This window comes from Corvus kubaryi, unplaced genomic scaffold (genome assembly GCF_017639235.1).
Source record: "Corvus kubaryi isolate FWS band 111438036 unplaced genomic scaffold, C.kubaryi_AGA036_p1.0 65000, whole genome shotgun sequence".
Lineage (NCBI taxonomy): Eukaryota > Metazoa > Chordata > Aves > Passeriformes > Corvidae > Corvus > Corvus kubaryi.
The window spans coordinates 14,875-41,457 of NW_024581681.1; the positions used below are offsets into that span (position 1 = coordinate 14,875).

Sequence of the window (26,583 nt, forward strand, 5' to 3'; positions counted from 1 at the left end):
TCCGCACTATCGCTGAGAGGAAGAAGGGATAAAGGGAGAAACAAAGCCCGCTGAACTGATTCCCTTATACAAGTGCGGACTAAAGCACACAGGGAAAGAATTTCAGGTATAGGATGGAATTAGAGTACAAGCCAACTTAGTATCACCTCACTGGTCTTTAACGGAATTCTTTACTGAGGGCTGAACACAACCCTCTGAGAAAGAGTCAAATCTCCCTCCCTGTACCTACAACTTCTAGGCAGAGTTTATGGTCCCATGGCACCCAAGGAGCTCCTGTGCTAAAATCCCTCAAGCACAGAGATTGCAAGATGATGCTCTACTGAACCATCCCTGGGGACACACTGTCCCCATCACTGAAAAAAGTCACAGTCGCAGTTCTATCCTTTGTCCAAACTGCTGACCTTGTACATTGCTCATCTGGGGTGCAGAGGACCTGGGGACAGGGCGGGAATGGCACACGGCCCGGGCAGCCACAGGCCACAGGAGTTACGTACACAAACTCCAGCAGGTTAATGAAAGCAATGGAGGCTCGTGTCTTCCTTGTGCTTACCTCTGACAACTCTGGGCAGGTACTGAAAGATAATGCCTTAAATGTGTCCTTCATCAAAGAATTTTGAATCCACAATTGTCTAGTACTATTTTATAATTAGATTAATCTGAAAATACTGTGGAAATAAAACCCAGTATCTGTGTTTTCAGAAAACTATTAAATCCAATTTTTACTCACACTTAAAACAACAACAAAAAAAGATTTACATGCTCTGTAAATCTACAAGGATGCAAATAATAGTAGCTGAGCATAGCAATGGTTTAACATTTTATTGAACTGGTGTGCTTTATGTGCTGTTTATAGTGAATCAGTGAAAAAAAATTGTACCTTATGTCTTTATTTATTTATTCAACCTATAATCAAATTGCACTGTAGCAATTTCATTCATTCCTTTAAGTCAGGAAACAGATTTCATAATTAAGTTTTCTGCAATAAACTATTTTACACCAAAGTAAGTACATACACAAAATATAATGTGAAAGTGGATTGACATTAACACTCAATGCAGTGCCATATAAAGACAGTTCTAAAGGAGTCTGCTTAGGTATTGTAAGTGATGTATGTTAGTGCTGGATATACTAATACAGCTCTGCAGGTTTTGGTATAAATATCTTTATATAGCATTGCAGTGCACTGTGCAAACATATTCCACAAGAAAAATGTATTTGCTGACACCAAAACCAGATGTAACAAATGGGTCAGTAAAAAAACCCCCCATGCCATTAAAAGCTTTGTTCTTCAAACATGACCTTTAATCCTTCTTCTTTCAGAAAGCTTGCATTTCCTCACGTCCAAGTCTTTCAAAACAAACATGCCTAGCAAGCATCAATGTATATTGAACTTCACTCGAAATAGCATTGCCAAATTTGCCCACAAATATTTCAAACCTGTTGATCCCAGAGCAGTAATGACACACAAACAGAGTTGTCAATTACTTAAGAAGTTTTGGCACAGTGAGGGTAGGAACTGTAATTTCTTTAAAAATTGGCACATAGTTTGGATTTGGTTGGCTTGGACCTTGATCCAAAGTCTCAATGATAGTCTGCTTCATATCTCTGCTGGCATCGCCTCTCACTGTCAGCAAAGCTGCAATGTGGTCATCCCTGTCAAAGGAAAAGGGTAAAACTGCCATTAGGAAGCTTTGCACAAGTTAAGATTTTGTGCAATTGGCAATCCTTTCACTCAGTTTCAGCGGGTACTTTTTATTCTTAATCAGATCTCTACTCAGAACTGGTTTTCCTTGCTCAATATAAAGCACTGTTTTGGCTGCTTGGAGGACTCTAAAACCTATTTTATCCTCCCAAAACACAGAAATGAAGTATTTTAAGTATTCCTCCGCAGTACTCAAGCAGTTCTAACTCCTAGCCTACATACACATATATTGTACATTAGCCTTATTTTCCACAAGAAAGTGGTTGGTTACATTCTAAAATATGAAAAATGTGGACACATTTTCACATTGTTTTAAAATTTTAGAATTTGCCCAAGACCACAAGGAAATTATGATGTTATCTATCTTTAAAATTTGAGGGCAAAGAGAATTACCTGATATCGGGGTATTTACTGACTAAAGTTGAAACTTCCAGATAGAGCAGTGAAGGATCAGTCAGCTTGATAACCTCTGCAATGGCTTCAATGATGTCACAGAGTCCTTCAGTGTCCTCTCCAGAGCCCTGCAAAAGTAAACAAAAAATATTAAAAATGCCCCAAACCAATAGCAATAACCTCTCAAATCTACAAACAATCCTTTAATTAATACTTTGTCTAACAATGCTCTTGAATTTCCCAAAAAGCTGAATTTTCAGACATTAAAAAACCCCAAACATTTGTGAATTGTCACCATAATCCTTTTCTCTCCCTGTTCTTCATTCAGAGACCTACTCTGAGAATATCAGTGAAGAAAGTAGTGCCCCACAAACAGTATCTTGTATTTATCCACATGGTGATACATTCTAGTCTTCAACTTTAGGTAATCTATGAGCATAAATGTTAGGAATAACTAAAATGAAAGCCAGATCTCTTCTGAAACATTATTTCATAACTGGCCCTCCATTAGATTCCTTCAAGTCATCTGGCCACCAAAGCAGCTTTCAGCAACTGATTGATTACCTGTATCTTTTTAAACTGGACTATTTTAGTACTTTTAATTCAAGGTTATCTGGTTCTGCCAATCAGGTATGGTTTGTTTCATTTATTCCACCACTGCTTCCATTAATTCCCCCAGTTTTTCAGGCTTTATCTTTCTGAGCATTCTTTTTGCATTTTGTCATCTGTTGGCCCTAGGACCTTTCTTGAAAATCCCTGTTTCTTATGCAGTTAAAACTTTTAGGCCTGTCTTGCACATTGATTTTCAAGTACCTTTTTTAGCCTGTCTTTTCTATTTCTACTGGACTTTAAATGGGGTCAACACACTCATCTTATTGATCCAAATGAACACACTGCATGCTCCTTAGGTAATAAGTAATGGCATCTGTTTGATGCCACATCAGCCTTTCTTCTGGCCAGGAAAAGCAAAGACAGATTTTTAAAGTGTTGGTTTTTTTTTTACAACTGCTTTTTCCTTTCACTTACTACTATGAATTCAGGGTACCTATCTCTCTGAGGCCACTCAAATACTCAGCTGCAGAGAGCTGTATAAACACAAAGCAGTAGAAACTGGTGCTCCAGAATTTCAGCAGCCAGCCTGTGTGTTCAGAAACTCCATCTGTGCCCTCAGTTGGCATCTTTGATATTCCCAAGTCACTCAAAATTCTGGAGACATGGAGATCTAACTCTAACCATTTCCCCCAAGCAGTAAATATGTGGGGTTATTGTAAATTACCAGGTTAACAGGACTACCCAAAGCAAATACTTACAGCTGCAAGCTTCTTAAACAAAAATCTGAACTGTTCTGCTTCTTTGATCATTCTTTCTGCACCCTCTTTTCTCTCTTCTGCATTCTTGAAAGATATACGTTTTAACATGATTGCTCTGATGTATTCCACAACTACTCGCCGATGGGCCTCAAGAGTCATTGTCTGAAAGAAATGGTAAAGGTGGTGGATTATGCCAGTGATACCTGCAAATGTAGCCATTATTTTTAGGCTTTGAACTGTGTAATTGCACTTAATCATATACAGTTTTTGCTAATAATACAGATAGAGTGGTTTTAGATTTCCACAGTGCTAACAGAAATGAAAATCTCTCTTTACCTAACAATGTGCCAATTACAAGAAACAACAAACCCAAGGTATCTTTAATGCCATGTCTGAATTTTTTGAGGAGCACCAAAGAATGATCACTTTCTCAGATCTTCCCTGTGTGATCTGCTGTTCTGCACTTGTCTGTTTATAGGAAATATCTACTGGTACCTGGGTAATGCTGAGGTTTGGAAATAAAGAACAAAAGTAAAACCCTGAAACCTTTACATGCTTATTTTTCAACAGTAATGCAAGGATAGTCCTTAAATCCCACAAGTCCTCAGACGTTTTTTCTTCCCCTTAAGCACAGTGACAAAGTTAGTTACAATTAACAAAAATCTTGCATAATAGGTAGTTAAAACCTTTTTATTATCTTTTATTAATAGTATGTATCAAATTTTAGTTTTAATTAACATGTTCTCTGGTCAAAACTTGGAAAAAAAAGGTTTCAGGAAAGAGAGAAAAGGGGTAGTGGGAAAAAAAAAAGGAGAAAACAACAGATTGCAAAGTACTGGAAGTCACAACCCTCCTCCAGAACACAGAAAATACTATTTCAAGTTCTGCTCTCAAGACTCTGCAGAAATACCAGTTAAGTGGCTGCTCAGGAATGGCTTCTCTTGCACTGGTGGAATTGATGCCAATTACACAAAGGAAAATGAACTGCACAGAACAGACTGTGGAGGACTGACATGTATGGCCCATCCCACTGGAAAGGGACTGAGAACAGCTCTACTACAACTGAGAACACTCCACAAGAGCCAACAGTGCTATGGTAGAGCATTCAATTTACACATGAGGAAAACAGCAAAGCAGAATGACTTAGATCCAGATTTCCTCTATTCCAGAACGGTGTCCTTTCCATTAAGCTACAGTCTTCTTGGAGGTGCTTCGTTTGTGTGGCTTTTAAAAACTGTCCTTTCAAAACAGGGTTACCCAAGAATATTTTCAAATCAGAAAAAAAATCCCATCACAAATCAGGGAAACAAAAGCATGGTCCAGCCTGTGCTAGAACATATGGCATCTTTTATGGGAGGTTTTTTTGTGTTGGGAGGCAGTGGAAAAGAAGATATGATGAATGCCAAAGAATCTGCTTGTAATTTTTTTCCCCACAGGGTGGCAATAAATGCTACATGATGAAACATATGTGATTACAGAGATTGATATTAGCACTTCAAAACTCATGCCAAGCATTCATACCTCACAGTAACAAACTAAATCTGGAAAAGAAAGCTGTTCCGTGGATATAGACTAATTCTGGGACTGACCTAACTTATTTTGTGCACTTTTTCTGGTCTGAAAATACATATACTTACATAAGGCCTCTAAGATCCGCAAATACTGAAGGTTAAAAGGTCATCAGAGAAACTCTGAGCAGTTCTCTTTATAACTTTGAGAATTAAGGTAAGAAAGAATAAGTGTATGGTTTGGAGACAAAATATCTTTTAAGCCCTTCTGCTTAGTAAGAGCTTTTTCAAAGACCTCACCTAAATACTGATCTTGCTAGCTTCTATTAGGTTCCTAAGTGTTAGACAATAATTTAACACTGTCTTATTACATGAACCTGCCTTTAATCTTCCACATTATTGTACTTGATTTTATCAGTAAAGAAATCCAGATATCCTTTGGCAGACCACAGGGGAAAAAAAGCACCTAACCTAGCACATTTGCTGTTCTAAGAGCACTTTAAACATAGCTATTATGCACTTCTTAGCCCTTATGGCACTGAGTTCGCTATGCTTTATTGTATGTATTAAAACTAAGAATTACATGATGTGCATTTATAAAGAAAAGTAATTCAGGCCACCAAAACTAGTTTCAGAAGAGCTAATTTTATCTGACTACAAATTTCTGAGGAGAGATAGAAACTTACAAACTCATAAGAATAACTAGTAACATGCCAAGAAGTTTCCTGGCCTAAGTCCTGCAACTTAACTCTGCCTTTGACAATATTATATGAACAGAAAACCAGTAGCTTCTGCAGTATGACGATGAACATTTTTTCAGTTCCAATGATGAAACAATTTCAATTTTTGCATTCCAATTCTGATTTTCATGTGGTGTTCAGAAATTCCAAATCAACTTGATGTTCAGAGTACATTAGCAAAGTGTCACTGAATATTTTGCACCTACCTTTTTGTAAGGCTTTTTAATTTTTGCGAAGTCATTGAAATAATCCTCCACAGTGACACAGATAGTCCCCACTGCATTAGACCCCATCAACCACTTCTTCGTCATCAGCTCGTTCAGGTGTGGCTGAGAAGGTAACAAACAAGAGATCAGATCAGGTTTTTGACAGTCTAATCAGATCAGGGCAGTTACTAAAAAGTGGGAGACAATTTTAAGCGTTGTCAATTTCTAAACTATGTTGCTCCAACATCCTTCCTCATGTGAGTCATTCAAGGTGTTTACGTTAGTTCAACATTTTATTACAAATCTAGCAAGTTCCAGAGCATCTCTCTTGACCATTTCCTGCTGTTTCTCTAATTTCCCTCCCCATACTCCCAATTTCTTTATAGTAATAATTCCATCCCTGAGGGATTCTATACAAGAAGCTAGAATTCCTAAACATGGAAATCTACCAGACAGAAAGGGCCCACTGTTAGAATCAATTAAATTTGTTAATTACACATGAACTGTACCTGCAATGGCAACTTAATATCAGCAGTAGTTTCCCAAATAATCCTTAAAATTCAACAACCTAAGACTAAGTGTATCTACTAGAAAATACTAATTATATACAGAGCACCTGCCTGATGTCATCCCATGAAACCCAATTAAGCAACCTTCCAGTCTCCCACATCCAGTGAAGAACAATACTAATGTTTACTGACATTTTGCTAGCCCATATATATACACCACATATTTTATATGTTTAGCAATCAAAAGGCTCCACAACTACTTCATTCTGAATTATTTTTTCTTTCTAAATAAAACTTGGTGTTTTCTGAGGAAAAAAGTTCTAACCTCTAAATCCATGAAGACTTCATCTAGCAGGCTAGAGCATCCTTCTTTAGCAATGATATCTAAAGTTGCATCCATGTTTGCATGACTGATTGACAACGTGTCTTCCATGTCACTTTTCAGGTATTTTCTTTTCAGACTGATGATAGATTCTCTGTGACAAAAAAAAAAAAAGGTTTCTCATGACCCACTGATGCACAGATGCACTCCTATTGAATTTTTGGAGTACAGGCACAGAAGAAGACACAGCAGACAGTTACTTTTGCAAGGGGAAACAATGCCTGCTGCTTGCTTTGGAAGCCTTAATTTACTCTCCAGCATGATTTTGGAGTGGTCAGTGTAGACTAATTGTGTGTTGGTAGCAAACTGCTGATGATCTGTAGACCTGCTAATGGCAGCAGATCCAGATGAGTAGGAAGATGGATTGCTCATCACTGAAACATGAGCCACGTTCTGATACTCTTGACAGAAGGTCTGTCTTTACATTTCTCCAGTTCAGTTCACCTTGATCACACTGCTTGAAGGTGATATGTGAGAGAAGATGGCAGGACCCAGACTAACTAACTGAAATGACTTTTTTAAATTCTGGAAGCTGAAGATAAATTTTTCTTTGGCAATGAAATTCTTGGAATAACAAGTGGTTTTTCACGGGTGAGGGGCAATGGCTTGGCTTGCCAAAGGCAAAAGCAATCACAAAACCTGACTCTTAAAACAGCAGTATCTTTAAACTTACTGCCTTTGTTTAGTCAGCTAAACTACCTTAACTGAAACCCTCTTTGCATACAGAAGAAAAGGTTCTGTGAAGAGGCAGTATGACAACTGAAATATCAATAGCTATTTTTCTCACAATACTGCAAGAATATGCAGACTTACTTAAAGGTTTGACAGTTGTTGATGACTGCAATCATGTACTGAACATAGCATTGAGGATACTGACGATTTTTAAGATGATCTTCTTTATACAATTGTGCTTCATCTTTGTACCTGTAACACATACAAGGAATGGCATTAAACAGACACAAATCTGTAATAACTCAAATACACCCATCAGACCAAATGCTCCATAAGGGTCTGTCAGGTAATTAGAAGTAGTTTATAACAAGTGTGTTGCTCATGTGGTATTGTCTTTCTGTTCAGGACAGAATCCAGCCAAGAAGGTGTTTTCTCTCTTCCTTACGAGAAAGAGGTATAAATTTGAGATATAAAAGAAAGTGGAACTGACTCAAAAAATTACAGAGCCGTTTGCAGACAGGAACTGAAAGTGCCACTCAGCAGCACAGAGGAACTTCTGCAGAGAAATTGGGGAAGAGAAGAAAGGAAGAAAAGGAAAGGGAAGAAAAGCTTGGTTGGCATGAATGTGACAGGAGAAAGACAAAGCAATAAGGAAACATCCCAACAGAAAAGAAGTATTGGAATTGTAGAAACAAAGAGAGACTGAGGTAGGATAAAGCATTTGTATTTTAAACATTGTTACCTGGTTAAAAAGGAATTCATTTGCTGAAGACATAGAACGAGTACCTTTGTTTTCAAATCTTCATTTATCTGAGCAGCCACCTGAAGATTCTGCTCAAACATCTAAGACAAAAATAGCTTAATTAGAAAGAGAGGCCTTTATCAGTGGTAAAACAAAGGAAGGACTTTCATCTTGGAGTCTTGGAGACTCTCACTAGCACCAGCACTACACATGCCTTTTGTTGCCTTTGTTGTTTTTGGTTTTTTTTTCAGACAAGCCCACTGACTAACCAAAAGCCACTATTTTCCTAAGTGTAATTAATATATTACTGACAACCATTAAAGCATACTGCAGTGGTCTGATACTGAAAATAGGTGCATTTTTTCTCAGCAAAACAGTACTTATCTCTTTAATTTAGTAGTGCTTTGGCTTTACAGCGTATCAAAGTCCTAGGGTCAGCTCCTGCAGTTAGTAATGAATAACCCTACAACTCAAATCCCTTTGCTTCTCCCATATATGAAAGTAGAGAGCTCACAATAGTGAAGTAAAGGAGCCTCTAAACTTTAGAAACATAAGCAGGTACAAGATCTAGGTGACTTACAGGCAGCTGTGTTTGAGAGGAGGGAAACTAGGAAGGAAGGATACAAAGCCAGGTGGAAACATGAGCTGTTTTTATGCTAAGATCATTTTGAAAATTTCACTGTTACATGGATCTCAATACTGCAGTCCTTCTCAGCATGACACTAGAGCCAATAATCAGCCACCAGTTTCTTTGATATCACACACTTTCTGAAAACGATTCGATGAAGTAAACCTTGGCACTAACACAAATGTGAAAGAATGTAACAAAATCCTGGTATAAGCTGAAAAAAAAAATAAAATGGGAAACAAATGCAGGAAGAAGAGATAATCTATCTTTCATTGAAGGTACCTAACACAATATTTGTAAAGAAAAATTAGAAAATGAGCATAATAAGCTGACATTTTTCTGGTTGATAAAGATCACTTTCAAAACTCTCCACTACCAACAACAGGGTGGTGCAGGTTTGGGTATTTTTGTGGCCTTTTTTTTTTTTTAGGATTTTAGAAACAGCCTTATCTTTTCTGGTTTTAATTTGGACAGGCATTCATGTTAACTGAAGTATTGTTTAAAACAGCAACAGTTTCAACCTTCAACAGAACTTTTTATTCTAGTATTAAGGTGTTTGTATAATGAGTAACTTACAGTAACAAATACATGCCTAACTACCTCAGCACCACATTAACAAACATGCCTAACTAATTCAGAACTGTATTAACAAAAACTCTTCTACTAAGTCACAACCATCTCATCTGGTGGGCTTATAACATAGCTTTACATCAAGAGACCTAAGTAAAAGCAGCTCACTAAATACAAATACCAACTAAACAGGGTGAGAAAAGTGTGTTTCTAATCTACACATAAAAAAGAACTAAGTCTTTAAGCATTAAAGAAGGTAAATAAAAAGCTTCAAAGAAACAACCTCTCCAACTAACAGCTCTACAGGAAAAAAACCCACTCTACTTCAAAAGACATAGAAACAATAGCACTCCAGAAAGTTTGGCTTCCCTCTCCATTCCCCCAAATCCATGTGCTTCTATAGATTTTCTGGAATAACCAAGTTGTCTTATACCTGAAAAACAATAGCTGGGAGTGTAGTCTGGTAGTATCCATCTTGATCTGCTTCTGGTTCAGTTTCTTTTATCCAGTCTTTTTTATCTGTCTCCAGTGCTTTTCGTAGCCAGCCAATGATGTTAGACTTCATTAAATAAAGCAACAAAGAGAAAGAAAAGATTTAATTCGATGCAACAAAAACTCCTACTACAATATTTAGAATAGCAGTCATTTCCATAATGAAGAGTGGCATAGTAACAGATAATGCTGACCACTCTTGTCATTCCGACAGGATAGAGGTAACAGACAAATTAAAATTTGCATTGGCAAAGGTTAGTACTGGTACACAAATGGTGTAGTTTGAAGCTTAGGCACACTTTGGAAGGGGAGTGCTCCTAACACAGAGGGCAAGTCAGTTCGTCAGAATAAATGTGTTTACTAACTCTGGAAGAATTTAAGGCTCAGGCTTTAGGTTTCAAACTGAATTTTTCCCCAACTGAAAACATTAGGGTAATATTTAATGTAGGAAAATAGCACATATCTGCCTGTACTTGCTTTTACACCTCCATTTTAGAAAACTGGTGCTCATTACTGCTGGGGACAAAACCCCAGGATTACATTAAATGGGTTGTGTTTCTTGGAACACAAGTACTGCAGAACACAGCCACGGATACAATGGCTGGCTCTCCTCCCATCTGCCCAGTACATTATACAGCAAAGAGACATTAAGAACAACTGGGTTTAGAAGGAGATTAAGCCAGTTTTCTGCATGACACATAGCACAGACCTATTCACAAGAGTAAAGACCAGGATGCTTGCTAAATATATAACTGGATTCTTTGATTCCTGTCTTGCTTGGGTTGATGATTTCTGCCTCTTTTCTGCTTTGTTCACATTTGCTTAAAATCCGTAGTAATAGAAATGTTTGCACCTCTTTCCAACATGTAACAGATGTATTACTGCCATGCAAAAAGTGCCCTGCCATGCAAAATTACACATTACCAGTAAGCACAAACAGAAAGGCCATGAAAGTCCATATAGTACCCTCTTCAATTGTGTGGAATGATGCACTACCTTTCATCCTCATAAGCATGGAACTGCTCTGATGAGATATGATTTGCAAAGAAGAATTAATCTTTTAAGCCAGCAGCCCAGGGGACTTTTTTCACCTTAAGATCAGCATGTGCCAGGACTTTTTTTCAAGCTGAGGTGATTGGAAAAATAATATGCTAAAAATCTGTTAAAATCTACTAGCATTTTCTTTCTCATAACATTTTTGTTGATGTGAACATCAGTATTTAAGTTGATAGTCACAATTACTTGTATTTATCCATACAGAACTAGTTACACTGTGTTTAAAAACACATTTAAACAGCATCAAAAAAAATAAAGTAGAAGTGAAACAAATAGGCAGTTTCAGTATTTTCTGCCTTAAAAGAAAGATACAGCCAAAAATCAAAACCAGCAAAAAGAAAGCCACTCTGTTTAATACAGCAGCAACTTTATTTTATTTATATTCTATAAATAAAAAAAAGCAATAGTCTATACATAATACTTTTCAGTAGGTAAGGAAAAAAACAATTCTGGAAAACCAATATAGGTGTATTTTTTTCATGCTAAGTGAGGAAAAATGAATTCAAAGGCATTTCCTGAGTCAAGGAAAAAGTAGCTTCAGAAAGCAAACCAATGTATTTTTCGTCCTAAAGGTAAGTGCAGAAAAATAAACTTGCATAAAAGTCCTACTAAAGCTAATGGGAAGCAGAGCCTCTACTGGCAACTTCCTTAACCCATTACAAGATTGATTCATATCAGTGTGATGAGTGTAAAGTCCAAGTAGTTGCTGTTGCTGGACATGTTTTAGTAGCTAACAAATCCAAAGAAGCATAAAAATTTCCCTCCTCTGCGTGGCAAAGCTCCTAAAGTTAGGAGGAGTAGGAGTTCATTGAACAATTTAAGAACAGCAAGTCCAAAGTTACAACTATTGAAATATCCACTCTTGGAGGCAATTATTGGATCTGACAATCACATAGTGCTTGCTTTGCCATGTAGTTGACCACCTTCTAGTGACTCTTAAGATAACAAAGAAGCAGTGCATTTATAGTTAAGATACACTTGAAATGGCATCCACAAAAGGAAATTATGCTCATGCAGTTAACAGGCATGAAAGGAAAAAGGCTGTTAAAAGACTCAAACTGGCAAATGTGAACATCCTGATTACCTTGAAAAGATCACATCTCTATCAAATGTTGATATAGTTACTATAGGGACCAAGCTGCCTACAGTGTCTTTTTAAGTGCTAACCTAGTAGCACTATGGATTTAGGCATATGAAGACTGGAATCCCTTCCTTTCCAATAAATTATTATTAGTAATCTGTAAAGCATAAGTACTCCTTGAAATGCCATGATTTACATATATAAAATCATCTGATTATGACTTTATGAAGAAACCTACACATACGATATGAAAATTTTTATAAAAGTAATAGTGCTGGATTCACATTTGTCACAGTTTTCTCTGATGGAGGAGCAGCACTGAGGTACTAATGCAGCTATAAACTCATATCTGCATGTGCCTTTGCACTGTTATTACTTACAGTGAGTGTTGACATATACTTGCTGAGAAGCTGGTCTACCACATTTTGTGAAATCAGAGCATCCAGAGAATTTACATCCACTTCGGGAGACAGTTCTGAATTTCCCATCATCTCTGCACTGAATTTAAAAAAAAAAAAGAAAAAGAAGAAAAGAATAAAACATTGCAGATTAGTAAAGAAAAATGAAATAAAAAGTTAAAAACTAAAAAACTATGCAAATTCTTCTGTATGTTCACTGTAAAGAGCAAATTTCCAATACCTACACATATCAAAAAGTTCTTAATAGCAACTGCAACAATAAATGCATTACAAGAAATGTAAATAAAACTGTATGAAAGAAAGAATGTAAAAGCTACAGCCCAGCATATAATAAAAAACATTAGAGACATTTAAATATACAACCTTTCCATGCATTTCTTACTTTTATGTACAAGAATTAGTGATTACTTGAAACTGAATAAACCAACTGGTTCAGCCTGTGGGCTCTTTGTAGGGGACATTTTTATACATCTTTTAAATTTCAGAGGTGATGACAGACGATTTATACATTTTGAATTTTAGAACAGTAAAGATCAGTGACAAGTACAAATTACTGTCCTCAGATCCTCAAAAGAGCTTCTGTTTTGGTACTTGTATCAAATCCATGTAAAAATTAGAATATATTAAAAGAAAAGCTTCCTGTCTTGGTAGAGAATATAGCTAATCTAAGAGGAAGAGGTATCTTTGAAGACAAATCAAAGGTGCACTTCATGGGTACTGCATAAGAGCACTTGCTTGCAAAGGAAAGTTCTTGATTTTATAGGATTTGAAAGAAACTAGAGCAACCCTCAAAAATATTTTGATAAGAATTATATAAAATTAATACTTTACGGTAGTATTTTGCATCTATATAAGATTATACGAGTGGTTTGTGTAATCAACAAACCCCAAAGCTATGCCAAAGAACAATGTAGCAAGAACTCTTAATATTTCATGCTCAAAAAATCAATAAGTCAAACCCACACTCTTCAGAGAGTGCTTTATTAACAGCTGATGGAAATATATTCAATCATAATAACATAAATTGTTTCACATTCCATTTATAGTGTGCTTTTCAGAAGGAAACCACAAATTCTGTATTCACAGAGGCTACTATAAAAACAAATAGCAACTTAAAAATAAATTCTTAAGCAAGTGTCCAGTCTGTATAGTTCTGCAAATTGAAGCTGTTCTTTGGGTAGATGCAGTGAGTCAGCACAGTGGTGCTTCCACATCCTGGAAAAAAAAAAACCCACTGAAAAAAACCACTACAGCTACCAACTTAGAATATAAGTTCTTGTATTTGAAACCATAAAAGCTACTGTGACTGAACATCCTACACTTGTAACATCTTCCTGAGCCTGTAAGAAAAGAGACTGAAACTATTTTAAGCGGCTCAATCTAGTCAGAAAACTGAATTCCATTCTGTTGCTGTTTACAGAAAGAATACACGTAATAACAGGACCTGCTCTAGGTTGATTTAGGGGAAATGAGAGAAGCTGTTTATGGCACTGTGCCATGTTAGAAAATATTTCTAGCCTCATTATCCCTGTTCACAAGGCCACAGAAACATTAACCTTTTATCAAAGCACATCCCCTGAAACCCCAAAACAAAGACCACAAGCTTCTACCTCTGGTCCCCAAGATAAAAAATTCTTCCTATACACAATTTCGCTTTCCTGATTGTCACAACCCAAGTGCCTGGGGGAAAAGAAGCAACAGACAACCCTCTTCCAAGGGTCACAAGGTTTCTGACTGTTGGGAAGTTATTTACCTTCAACAAAAAGTTTATAATCAAGTTGAAAATTCAAACATAATTGTATTATTTGGAAAGTAGCATTTTAGAAAGCTTCTATTCTGCCCCCAGTCCTGCTGTATCTTGTGAAAAGAGGTACTGGCTCCGGAGACAGCATCCAGCTATATGTGTAGTAGTATTCCTTCTGTTCCTCAAAGTGAACACTGTTGACACTGTCTTTAGCAATCCTGGTGAACTCTTAGCAGTTTTGTCAACACTTGATCAGTATCTCATAAAATGATGCTATAAATCTGAGCATCAGGATCTTACAAGACTTATAATTTTCCTCAAACACAGATAAGGGGCCTGGTCCCAACCCAACAGAGATTTTAATAATAACAGTATGTTTCCGAAACTCTCATTGACTTCAACACGAAAGAAATCCACCTGACACAGTAAAACTGCCACTCAAATATTAAAGGCTATTATTCCACATGTAGCATCACTTTATTTCTGAGCTGTGAGTTGAGCACACTTCTGAAAACAGCTTCCATGCAGACATGCTCTGATTAAGAAACCCCCATGATTCTTTTTTAACTCCTATGTTGCAAATACTGTAAACAGAAGTTATGCATGACTTTATCAATTCATCACATGGAAAAAACCCTCAGTGCTTCTTCTCAGTCAGTATTCTCTCAGCTGCTTTTGAAGTGCAGCTGTAATATGCAAATACAATAAAAATTTATATTTTCCCTCTATTATGCACAGTTACCATAATGCCATGTAGTCCATTCTCCTTCCTAGTTCATTATAAACATATCCCTATGGAGAACTCTTTATTGTATTGTTAAGAGATGTCCAGCAACTGAGATTTGATAAGCTCTGCAAATATCCCTGTTGAGAACTTTACCTTCCCGCTCAGAAACCTGAGCTGATTTCTTCTCCCACTGTGCACTACCAACATACACAATGGCTCATTCTCATAGAATGGCTTGGCTTGGACCTTAAAGACCATCTAGTTCCAACCTGCCTGCCATGGGCAGGGATGCCACCCCCTAGAGCAGGTTGCTCAGGACCCCATCCAACCTGGCCTTGAACACTTCCAGGGATGGGGCATCCACAGCTTCTTTGGGCAACCTGTTCCAGTAATTATCATCCTATTTATAACCTTTTATTGTAATATACAAGAACACAATTCCTGTACTGCCATCTCCGGCCTTTTTTTTTTTTAGAGAAGAGAAAAAGTCAAAGCCTTAATTTTTTCCTTCAAGGTACTTCCTCTAATTTCCATCCCACTTGTCATGCAGAGATGCAGGGAGAAGTGCATTCTCAAAGATCAAGATCCTGTACTGTGTCTACTCCTTTCACTGTTTCCCTTCTTCACAAGACTCAGCCACCAGGTGCTATAAGCCACATGACTTGCTTTAGCAAGATCTGTTTGCTTTGCAAATAGAGGTAACACTGACTTTGCTCCCTCCCTTTGCCCTTCCAATGATGGAACACACCAACTGAGAGAGCTTTAGCTCTAAATTGTCTAACTCAGTACCAATCTCCTCTGCTTTCTGGAAGAAAGGTAGAAGAATTAAAGAATTTTAAGACCAAGAATCGCCTTACTGGAACATAAGCCCCAAGACATAAACAAAGAGCCCGGGAGCAGGATTTCTGCCAAGGTCATGCATGAGAAGGACTCACGTATCTGTGATTTTCATTCACTGTAGAGTTATTCCTCTGGCCTTCAAAAGAAGAAAAGGCCAATTAACTCAGCTCCTTATTAGTGCCTGCACCTCTCTTATACCCTAAGTATCTAAGTATGCACAAGTGGGTGCTCCTGATTGTTCCTTGCAGGGAAGAAAAACCAGGAGAACTTTGCAGTGTAAAGCACAGAGTGCTGAACACAAACCTTAAAGCTGGTTATTAGAATTCTCCAGAACAGTATTATCTCCCACCTCTGTGCTTTATGGTATTATACTCTAAACCCACAAAGTGTCTAACTTGTTGCATTAGTGATATTGAACAACTGAAGACATCAAAAGTACACACGGCACAGAACCTGGGTCAGTGCCAGCTATTCAGAACAGGATTACAGTCCTGAGCCACAGAAAGGCTAGCAGCACGTTTTCCCAAACAAATCAGTTGCTCTAGTAACTACACGCCAGCAAAAACTCAACAGTTGCCACTCGAGCTGTTTCTATCTGGAGGATTAAAAAAGGAGGCAACAAACCCCCCCCCTAAAGCTTAAGTTATCCCAACAAATCACACAACTCAAAAGAAATACGCTTTCAAATATCATAGAAAACAACCTGTAAGCAGAAATTCTTCTAAAAAACCAAATCATCACATAGTTTTGAGAGAAAACCCAAAGGAAGTTACTACATTCTTTCCATTTAGCAGTAATGAGGCAGCTGAAACAGTCCCACCCCTGTAGAAGAGAACAATAGAAAGTTAATAATCATACAGATCTTCTGGGGCCGTGGCTACAACAAACATTATGTTTCACACACGAGCTCTCAGTCTCCTGTTCTTCCCAATACTTCACCACACTGGTACACCAATACAAGGTGACTGTAGCTTCATGCAGATCTTTAACTGCATTAAAACTTGAAGCAACTCAAAATTAAATATTAGAAAATACAAACAAGTTTTAAGGAGTAATTTCCAGGATGCAAAATGTGTAATGAATAGTAAAGAACTTGCTAGTTTGATATAATCCCTTTTTTACCTTCTTGTATGTTAATAGACATGCCAACATTAACACAAACTGTGTTTTGCATGTTTCCTCTCACTTATTGCTAACAGAAAAGGGGGCCTTACCTAGTGTAGGTATTCAAAACCCAAGTTAGAAGGCTAACAATCTCATTTGCTTCCAGATCCTCTGCAGCAAGTTCTTGCATTCGGGTGGCCAAAGCTTGATGGTACATGTTTAACAACCTGTTGAAAATGTCATAATGGGGAGGAAAGCATTGATCCAGCAGGGTCTTGGCCACGAGCAGGTCATCAAGGACGTATTTGCGGATGATTTCTAGATGTCGCACAAGCCACATTTTGTCAGATTCTCTGGTGTCTGCCTGAGTGCCTTCAATCCGTGTGCTCACAGTTCTTTCCAAAATATTGAACATTTTTTCTTTCCACTTCTTTGGTCTGCCAGGAGGTATGAACCCAGTCTGCTTCTTCCTGTCTAACATGCGCCTGTCAATTTTCTCCTCCCTCTCAATTATCCTCACAACAGAGACAAGCAAAGTTGGATCTCGACGGACTGTAACAAGGGATCTTTGAACCACCATCCAAAGCTGCTTTGCCAATTCCTCAGACAGTTTCTGCATATCCCCAAAGTATGTATGGATGAGGTTCATGTCATGTGTGTTTTTGCTGTCCATGCGATACTGCTCATACATCAGGTTATCACGAGAACACTCCAAATCCATCAGCTTCCGGTGAGCCTGCAGAAGTTCCCCTCGCTCAATCAGATCGTGGGTCTCCCTGACTATCTCTGGAACTGAAAGAAAAATCACATAGAGTACAACACCACTGTCAAAATACAAACACTAAATACAAGACAATAAAAGCACTAGGAAAACAGCTGGAGAACGGCTGTAGGAATTATTTTTAAATAATTTAATGGAAATTATTTTTAAGTATTCAAAACCTGTTAGTAAATGTTACGTATCTTTATACATTATTAACTATAATGCTCCACTTTGATCAGTGGCTAAACAAAGATCATAGTGCAACACAATTTTCTCTCTCCCTCCTGGTGCCAAAAAATAAATAAGAGACTCCTGGAAAGCCTACTATGAAACAAATTGCAGTACTGGCCTTCTTATACATTATATAAAAGGCTTTTAACTTACCTGACTAAAAGTCACTACTTTGTTGAACCTGAGGCTACATAAACCCAAAAAATGCCAAATTTTACCTCCTTCTTGAACAGTTTTTGCCTGCCTAAGGCACGAAGGAAGGATAGGGATAATTACCTGTGCAGTTAAAATATTTAGAAGATTTTCTTTCTTTATTATTTTTTCAGTATTTGAGGAATCCTACAGAAGAAGATTAGGATCCTGTGGGGGAAGAACTGAAAAATCTCATCAGAAGAACTGTCACTGCAAAAAAGGCAGCTAGTGATAAAACTGGCAGCCCACAAAAAGTTCTAATGATTGCGTGTAACTGTCTTTTCAATCATGATAAAAACCACTTTGTTTATAAAACATTTGATCATCTCTGAGCAAAACAACTATACTGTTTAACAACTCCAGGGGGAGATGCTTCATAGTAAAAACCTCTCAGAAAGACTGAAATGGTTTATTGTCTCAGTTGCATTCATCTGTGTGAAACGAAACAACACCCCCAAAACAACACCACATTGGAACATGCACAACTTGCTGTTCTTTGTTTTTAATTGCTAGACATTGCTTGTAAACACTAATCTTTTCTTGAAATTGCACACTGTATCTGATACTGTAAAGGTTAGATACACACAGAGAGTGAACTAATCAACCTGGTATGGCTGGGAAGCAATTTTCCTTTATAGGTACACTTTGTGTATTAGTATCAGGAGATAAGAGGGGAGAAGTAACTATTTAAGTAAAATCAAATTAGTATGATAGGTTTATCCTTGTTACGGGGTAAGACACTTTAAATTATTTATAAGTAGAAAAGTCCTGTCAAGGAACTCATCATGATTCAAGATGGAATGCAATGTGCACCAAAACAGCTGCACAAAATGACACAGGTAATCACGTTCTCCTTATCTTTACAGTATCCATTCTATCACATTCATCTTATTTCATTTTTCAAACCCTCACAGTTGTACAGTGGTGCAAAATGTTCCTGCCTCCTTATTTAATTTCATACTATTTGTACCAAACAGGCTTGCTGTAGGTGTCCAGCTCAGGTGGCAACACACCAGAACTTCATTAATACTCTTTCTGTATTTGTTGCTTGCATATTTCAGTTTTTTATACTAAACATGTTATCCCTGCTACTGATTACTTGCAAGAAACTTCTTTGTGAGTTGTGTTTCATGGCCAGCCTAGAAGTTCCTACAGCACAATGTAGTTTTCCTCTATATCAAATGGCTACCAGCTACTTCCCTGTGTGTGATGTGTAGGTGATTCTTCCTTAATTCTTCATTCCCAGTGAGGTTTAAAGTTCTCAGCACTGCTTGACAACCTTACAGCTGTTAGCACCATTTTAAAGTGTTTTCAGTATGGAATGGATTATATAAAGAACATTAGATTACCTGAAAATATATTCTTGAGATTTTCTACAGCAGCTGCCAGTTGGCTGTGTTGCACTACAGCATCCTTAACATCCTTGAGGTTTTCTATAGTGTTGATGCTCTGTCTCCAGTCCTTATTGACATCTACCAAAGACTGCTGAATGTCCTTCACATCATTCAGTGCATTGTGCAGTTGGCTTAAACCTGTTCGTACTCCATCTAACTGTGACTGAATTGCTGCCTTAAATACAAACAAAGAGACAAAGAAAGAACCCAGGTTATTCATCATTAAGTTTCGTATTTTCAACATTTCTCAAGATTTAATTTTCATTTCAGTATCTAACATTTTCAACAGACAAAAATGAAAAGGAAATATTGTAATTTACTAGAAATGTGTAAGTTGGCATGTGCACAATGTTGTTTATGCCCACATACCATTTTTTTTAAGTTCTGAATTTGTATCTAGTTTTAAAGGACCTAGATACAATTGATTCACCTACAAACTAACATAGGAGCTTAGGGAGATGGATCATAAACTTTATAAGTCTATATTAAACCAGGATCAAAGGAATGAGACTTCTTTGCGTTTCCTTCATAAATTAATTTCAAAGGGGGATATCAAAAGAAAGTCCAGATGTTTCATCAGAATGTTTGGTATGTACATATTCTCAAAGCATTTTACTAAAGCAATTACAAATTTTTAATCACAACGGAAAATGCTCTAAAAAAGCCCAAATTGAATTCTCAAGTGTTCTTTAAAAAAACCCCAAAACTCCTGAAGGCAAAAAAAAGTAATGTAATTCAGTAAAACAAACAACAAAACCCCAAACTGAATAAAATTTTCACACTGTGAAACATCAACGACCAGACCCACAATCCAACTACCAGATTATTTTGGCATAAAGACAGGTTATTGATATGGATATCCTGTGACAGGTGACACTTGAAATAATGACTCTTCAAAAAGGCTGTTAGGCCTGATTATCATACAGGTGTCCAGACACCTAACTGAAAATGCATTATAGTGCATGTCTGAGTGAAAGAAATCAGATCGCATCCACAGCACATTTTTTAGATATGTATGTGGTGAAGGTGAAATCAGGGGAGTGGAAAATGCAACTAGAAATAACAGGTTTCAAAAGACAAGCAAGTCATTCATGAAAACTCAGCTGCATAACTTGGGGAGGCAAAGTAACCAGCAAAGAAAATGAGGCACTAATGGTTTTGCTAAGCTCAAAACACATTTTTTGCCAGACTTTTAAGGGCCAAAAGCGTGGAAAGTTGTGGAACTTTTTGTCGAATACTAGAAGCCAAAGAGGAAATCCTGGTAACTGCAAACAACATGTACTGTGTTTTAAATGTACTGGGAAAGTCTCAGAAAAATGCAGTGACTTTTAAACTAAGATTATTTATGTTCTTTCAAATTATGACCTGCTGTTTTTATTGATAAAAATGTATCTTCCTGGCAGACTCAGCACAATTAAGCAGTGGTAAGGCATTTTTATACAGTTTCTATCTATAGAACTGCTGCATTAACACAATTTTCCCCTACAGGAACTGAGATAATTAGGATACTCAAACATTCAATACGATACTCAAACACAATCTTCTGCAGCTGACCATAAAGTATTTTAAAAATCACATGATCATTAAACGTTCAATACTTCTGCTTTGATAATTTCTTCTGAGGCAGATCTTCCAAGTATTACATATTCAAATTTCTGCCTATTTATCTTTTGCAGAAACTTGATAATGTTGAACTGAAACAGTCAGTGATCTCAGTCTCTGACATAAATGGACAAGGAAAATTCTAAAAGCAGACATCCATCCATATTCAGTTTGCCTTCTAATAGTCAGCTGGGACTGACAGGGATCGGGCAGAGAACAAAGCACGTCCCAGACTAGCACTGTAGACTGCTTCCTAGAATTCATATTCATCTTAGATTGGACTGATCATCACTGTATTAAAGAAATGAAAACAAAACTAAGCCATCCTGGAAAAAGGGCTCAAAACTTATCTTTTATGTCTTGTCAAGTGACAGCTTTCAACATGAAGCCATGGAACCAGAATCCTGGCTTCCTGGTCTCCCTATGGTTCAAATTCATGACTGCACAGCAGCTAAGAATCAAAAGGGAGAGGATTAATGGATGTTTATATTCTGGAACACCCACAACCTAGAAACTTTCCTAGGATATGTATATTTATACAGTGTTTCTTCACAGAGAAGTTCTTCCATTGACTGGATAACTGCACAAACAAAAATGATTATAATTTTACAAGCTCTGGAAGAGAGTCCAAGCAGCTCTTCTCCTGCATTCTGGACTACAGAACACAAAAGCACCAGCCGACAGTGCTACCTGGTGCTCATCCACACATCATTTCAGAGTTCTGCTACTGAACCCCAAAAATACTGCTTCACTGAATGTCATCAGTCTCATACATGAAACTGCGGAGTTTGACACATTTCAAAACAGTTTTTCCTCTAAGAATTTATGTTCCACACGAAGAAAAGCAATGAGGCATATAAGAAATGGACATAACTAAATATATAGGAGAGGATATAGAGAGGATATTTAAATTCACCTGAAGAAAGTGATGACAAAGATGAAAGTGTATCCAGTCAGAGATACACACTAACATGTTCACACTGAAAGATTTCCCATGTGTTCATTCCCTCAGATGAAGCAGTAATCCAGCCTGAGAAGTCAGCAACTCCTCTGGCTGATGACCCTGATGTCTGTCTCCCCGTCTTCCACAGCACACAGAGAAACAGTTTAAATCCACAGCAAGAATACTTCCTACATCCTCTCTGTGCTGCCATCCATTAGAGTAAATCTCATGGGAAAAACGGCACCGCTATCCATTGCATCACTAACTGGCACCTTTTTCAGGAATGCATCCTGAGTGGATTGAAGGGTACTGAACTTCTTTTTGGAACAGGTGTTTCTGACCACCTATAGATGACTGAACTAATTTAAGGCAACCAATAGGGAAAATAGCGATAAAGTGGATTTAGGCATTTACAAGACTTACAAAGTTTAGTCATGACTGTCTATAAAGCAGCCAGGCAAATGACTGTTCTCATATATTATAAATAGATCACAGTAACTAAACAGCTGATCCATTATTAATAGACTCTATCTGCTTCCTGACTTAAATCTGAAAAGTCCAAGTCATCCGAAAAAATTCTGTTTTTATGCTACAAAAATCAACATGTAATTTGCTATCTGTAAATAGCACATTCTATATAAATAACAAATTTTTTCACTGTGAAAGAAAACTGGTTTTCTTCTACTGCATACAGACTCCCACAAAGAACTAGCCATTAAATAGCTATAAGATTAACTAAGTGGAATACAAGATTAGATACAGTGTATACCAGCCATTTTGAGCTAAGAAAATGTTACCCAAAACACTTTCTAAGACTGTACTCCACCTACTTAATACAGTGGTCTAAAATGACTGTTGGCAAATACCAGTGAGGGAAGGAAACCCAGAACTCAGTAACATACGGACAATAAACACAGGATGACCACACTCGTATGTCAGGCTAAGTCTGTGTGTGTGAATGTCCATCCACTCACACATACACATGTGAAGGAGGAGAAAAATCACAGGGTCACTTCCACAAGAGACAAGAACATGATGTATTTTAGCTATCTTCCCTAACCCATGTAAAAGTCAGAGGGGTAACTGACTGATCCTTTTTCAGATGCAATCATCAATTTTTTGTTAGAAGTTCAGTATTCAATCACTAAGATAAAGGTTTGCTGGCTGACAGGCTACACAGCACAAGGGTAGTTGTCCATGGACAAACTGCAGAAGGTACAGGACCTAAGAAGACTTAAAATGCTTAATAAAATGTTAGTAAGATGTACACCATTTATTTGCATTAATTTTAGGACACAAATTTTCTGGTTTGGACACCAAGCAAAAACTAAACTCCCTGATTTAAAACTATCCATCTGGCTGAAAATGTAGAATGAAAAAAAAAACAAAAACAGAAGAAAGGAAAAAAAGAAAGTACATTCATGCTGCACCACAGACATGCAGCTTTATTCAACTTTGTACCTTGAGTCGAGCTTCTACTGAAGCCTTCTTACGAGCTTCCCTTCTGCGATACTGCTCCACTTTATCCAGCTGATCAGGACGCTGAAGCATTCCTGCCACTCTCTGAACAGCTGTTGCAACTGCTTCCCTATCCGTTTCCTCCATTGTTGATTAGGACCTCAAAATGCCTTCATAACTTAACAGTACTGAAAAGAAATAAAATATTTTTTAAGAACCCACTTTTTAAAAATTTTATGGCTATGTGACATTTCAAAGTCAACAACTGGAGAATTAACTTCAGCACCAAAAGCAGTGAAACTTGACAGAAGCATCATTAAACCACATTATAAAGAGAAGCAACTAGAATTCTACAAGAATTGCATTTAAAAGCACTTAGCTCAGTCTCATTAGTTCCCCTAAAATGTTTTTGGTTGCTGATTTTGCATATACCTTGCTCAAACCTTTAGTCTGAATAAAAAAAAACCCTACAAAACACCACCAAAAAACCCCACCACCACAAAACAGGCAAATCTTCATTAAAAGAACAGATTGTATTTAATCTAAGAGGAGGTTTGCCTATTAAAAGGGCAATGAGACAAGCATAATGGAATCTTGTAGAAAGTCCAAGCAAAAGTCCTAACTCATCCTGAACTAGAATTGGGTGGAGCTGAGAGAACCACAGTCCCCCTGCAGCAATAGGTCAAATTTGCCACGAAAACTGTGGAGAAACATAGCTGTGGAAGCTCCAAACCCAGACACTTAACTATAGAGCACTTCCATTTAGACTTCTGATGGATAATTTTTTGATTTCCAGCTCTTGTCTTCAGCTCTTCTCACAGTATCAGCCCTGTCCATCAGGAGTGTAGGGAAAAATCAATCAAGTGATTTCGCCTCAGTCTCCAGAAGAATTTCCAGTGAAGCCAAGACACACAGGCAAACAAGTATGGGAAAATGTAACATCTGCTGGCCATCAAGGTTCTCTCAAACTTCACTAGCGACTAACAGAAATTAGGGAGGATCCCATTACCAAAGATACAATCCCATGGTGTCCACAGACCTCTGAGGAACATTATCTGGAGCTCCTCATTGCTTCCAAATTATTTCCAACATATTATGTCTTTAGTCTTGCAACCAAACAGAACATTTTAGGTTCTGCTGCCACAGCTAGAGACTATACTCTCTCATACCCATATTATTCCTTGAAATTAGATATCTATTTTCAGAGCAGTCTGCATTCATAAATCCAGCACATCACTTAATCTCAACAGAACAGTGATCTGAAGAACTGTGTCAAGTGCACAGCACTGAAAGAGCAAAAGCAAGAAGACTTGTGAGACAAGAGAAAAAGTTTGATAAATGAAGGAAACTGGAAACATTCCCCACCCCAAAAAACAACTGAAGCAAAGAAAATCGTTCACCACCCTTCACAGCAAACTAATACTCCCGCCAGTCTGTGAATAATGGCCACCCCAGAAGCAAAACCATCATATTTTACTGCTAAGTGTGATATACACTAGGAAATTTCCCTTTGGTCAGCTTGGGTCAGATGTCCCTGCTGTGCCCTGTCAATCTCTGCCCATCCCCAGCCTACTTGAGAGGAGTGGAGGGCAGATTAGGAAAAAGAGAAAGCCTGTACACTGTACAAGCCTCCTTCAGCCAGAGCCAAACACTGCGGTGCGAGCAGCACTGTTTTAGCCACAAATCCAAAACACAGACTGTACAGACTGTTATAAAGAAAGTTAACTACATCCCAGCCAGACTCTGTAGAGCATTAGCAAAATTCCTAATTTTAGAATTTATCATGACTAAAAAACACTCCAGGCAAGGTTTGCCCATGAGCTAGTCTGCAAGAGCCTAAGTCTATGTCTCAAGTTCTGTATCTCTAGTACCTCTAAAAATTACATGCACAAGTATGTACTTGTTCCAGAATTATTTCTACAGTGTAAACTCCTGTACTTCTTTACTACTGGCCTGTTTAGCTCAAACCATGCTTGATTTCTTACTCTTCATCTAAACATGCAAGATCTATTTCAATCACTTGCGTTTTGGAATTATAACTCCAGTTTTGTTTGGCTCAATCCATTTCCAAGCTATCAGGGCTCTATCTAAAATTAAACAAACAAACAAACATTTTTTTGAATTTGCTACAGAAATGGTATTCTGCAGCAGAGAGCTTTATCCTGAATTACTGCCCTTATTAAAAGCTCTGCATACATTCCACAGAGTTACAACACCTTTAGCCCACACAGCCACTACCCAGGCACATCGAGCAGACCTCGTCAGCAGAATCAGAAGCCAGCGCACTGTAACTAACACCCCGAGGCAGACTGGCTCCTGTACAACCACCCAAAAGAAACAGCAAACTTTAGGAAACCATGTCAACTTCACACTGAAGCTGTGAGTCAAAACTACATACACCTTCAGCGAAGTATACAGGCAGAAGTGAACAAAACTACGTTCTGAGTCGATTTAGGAAGGCTCCGGCTGCCATCGCACCCTTATCCTCGGGACTCACACTCCAGAGTCGAGCCAGCGGGGACGACAGGCTCCCAGGGGGAGGCCCCTGCCCCTCTGCAGAGGAGCTCCTGGGCTACAGGAACGCAACGACCCCTCCAGAGCCCGGGGGAAGCAGCGGCGGCAGTCCCGGCCGGCAGCCCAGACCCGCCCGGCTCCTCCCTGGCACAAGCGGCTCAGCTCGAATCATTCGCACCGACGCAGGTGCCCGTCCCTTGCCGGGCAAAGGCCGGAGACCTGCCCGCTGGCACGCCGAGCTCCTTCGCCCTCCGCCGCGGCCCCGGGACAGGACGAGCCCTCAGCACCCCCTTCGGCCCCGCCATCCCGAGGGGCTCCCCGGACCGCCCCGGCCCATCCCGCCCCTACCCCCTCCGCTTCCCACTGCCAGACCAGGGTCATTACAGCCCGCGACAGCCAGGCAGGGGCCGGCACGGCGGCGTTCACCGGCCGGCAGGGACAGGGCGGGGAGCGGCGGGATGCGCGGCCGCCACTTACCGGGGCCGCGGCCGGCCCTCCTCGGGAAGGCGCTGACAGCCCCCGGTGCGCCGGCGCACGCCCGGCCGCGCACGCGCACCACGCTGCCGGCAGCACCGCCACCGCCTCCGCCTCCGCCTCCGCCTCCGCCTCCGCCTCCGCCTCCGCCTCCGCCCCCCCCTCCCCCTTTGCTTCCGCCTCCGCT

The 26,583-nt window shown here is 38.7% G+C and overlaps 1 protein-coding gene across 2 annotated transcripts; it reads right to left on the reverse strand.

The window, feature by feature from the left end:
* Window positions 1-804: 804 nt before the first annotated feature.
* LOC121672846 (exocyst complex component 3) lies at window positions 805-26,491 on the reverse strand. 2 transcript variants are annotated; one of them, XM_042045756.1, is made up of 13 exons: window positions 26,400-26,491; window positions 23,412-23,596; window positions 19,361-19,580; window positions 16,936-17,617; window positions 12,372-12,489; window positions 9,796-9,921; window positions 8,165-8,265; window positions 7,564-7,674; window positions 6,694-6,844; window positions 5,860-5,982; window positions 3,406-3,567; window positions 2,096-2,223; window positions 805-1,653 (listed from the first exon to the last, which is right to left on the reverse strand). In XM_042045756.1, the coding sequence occupies exons 2-13, from the start codon at window positions 23,553-23,555 to the stop codon at window positions 1,482-1,484; spliced, it is 2,238 nt and encodes a 745-aa protein (XP_041901690.1). In that variant the 5' UTR covers window positions 23,556-23,596; window positions 26,400-26,491; the 3' UTR covers window positions 805-1,481. The 2 variants fall into 2 exon arrangements, with proteins under 2 accessions (XP_041901690.1, XP_041901691.1); XM_042045757.1 differs by lacking the exon at window positions 26,400-26,491 and adding an exon at window positions 25,906-26,150.
* Window positions 26,492-26,583: the final 92 nt, after the last annotated feature.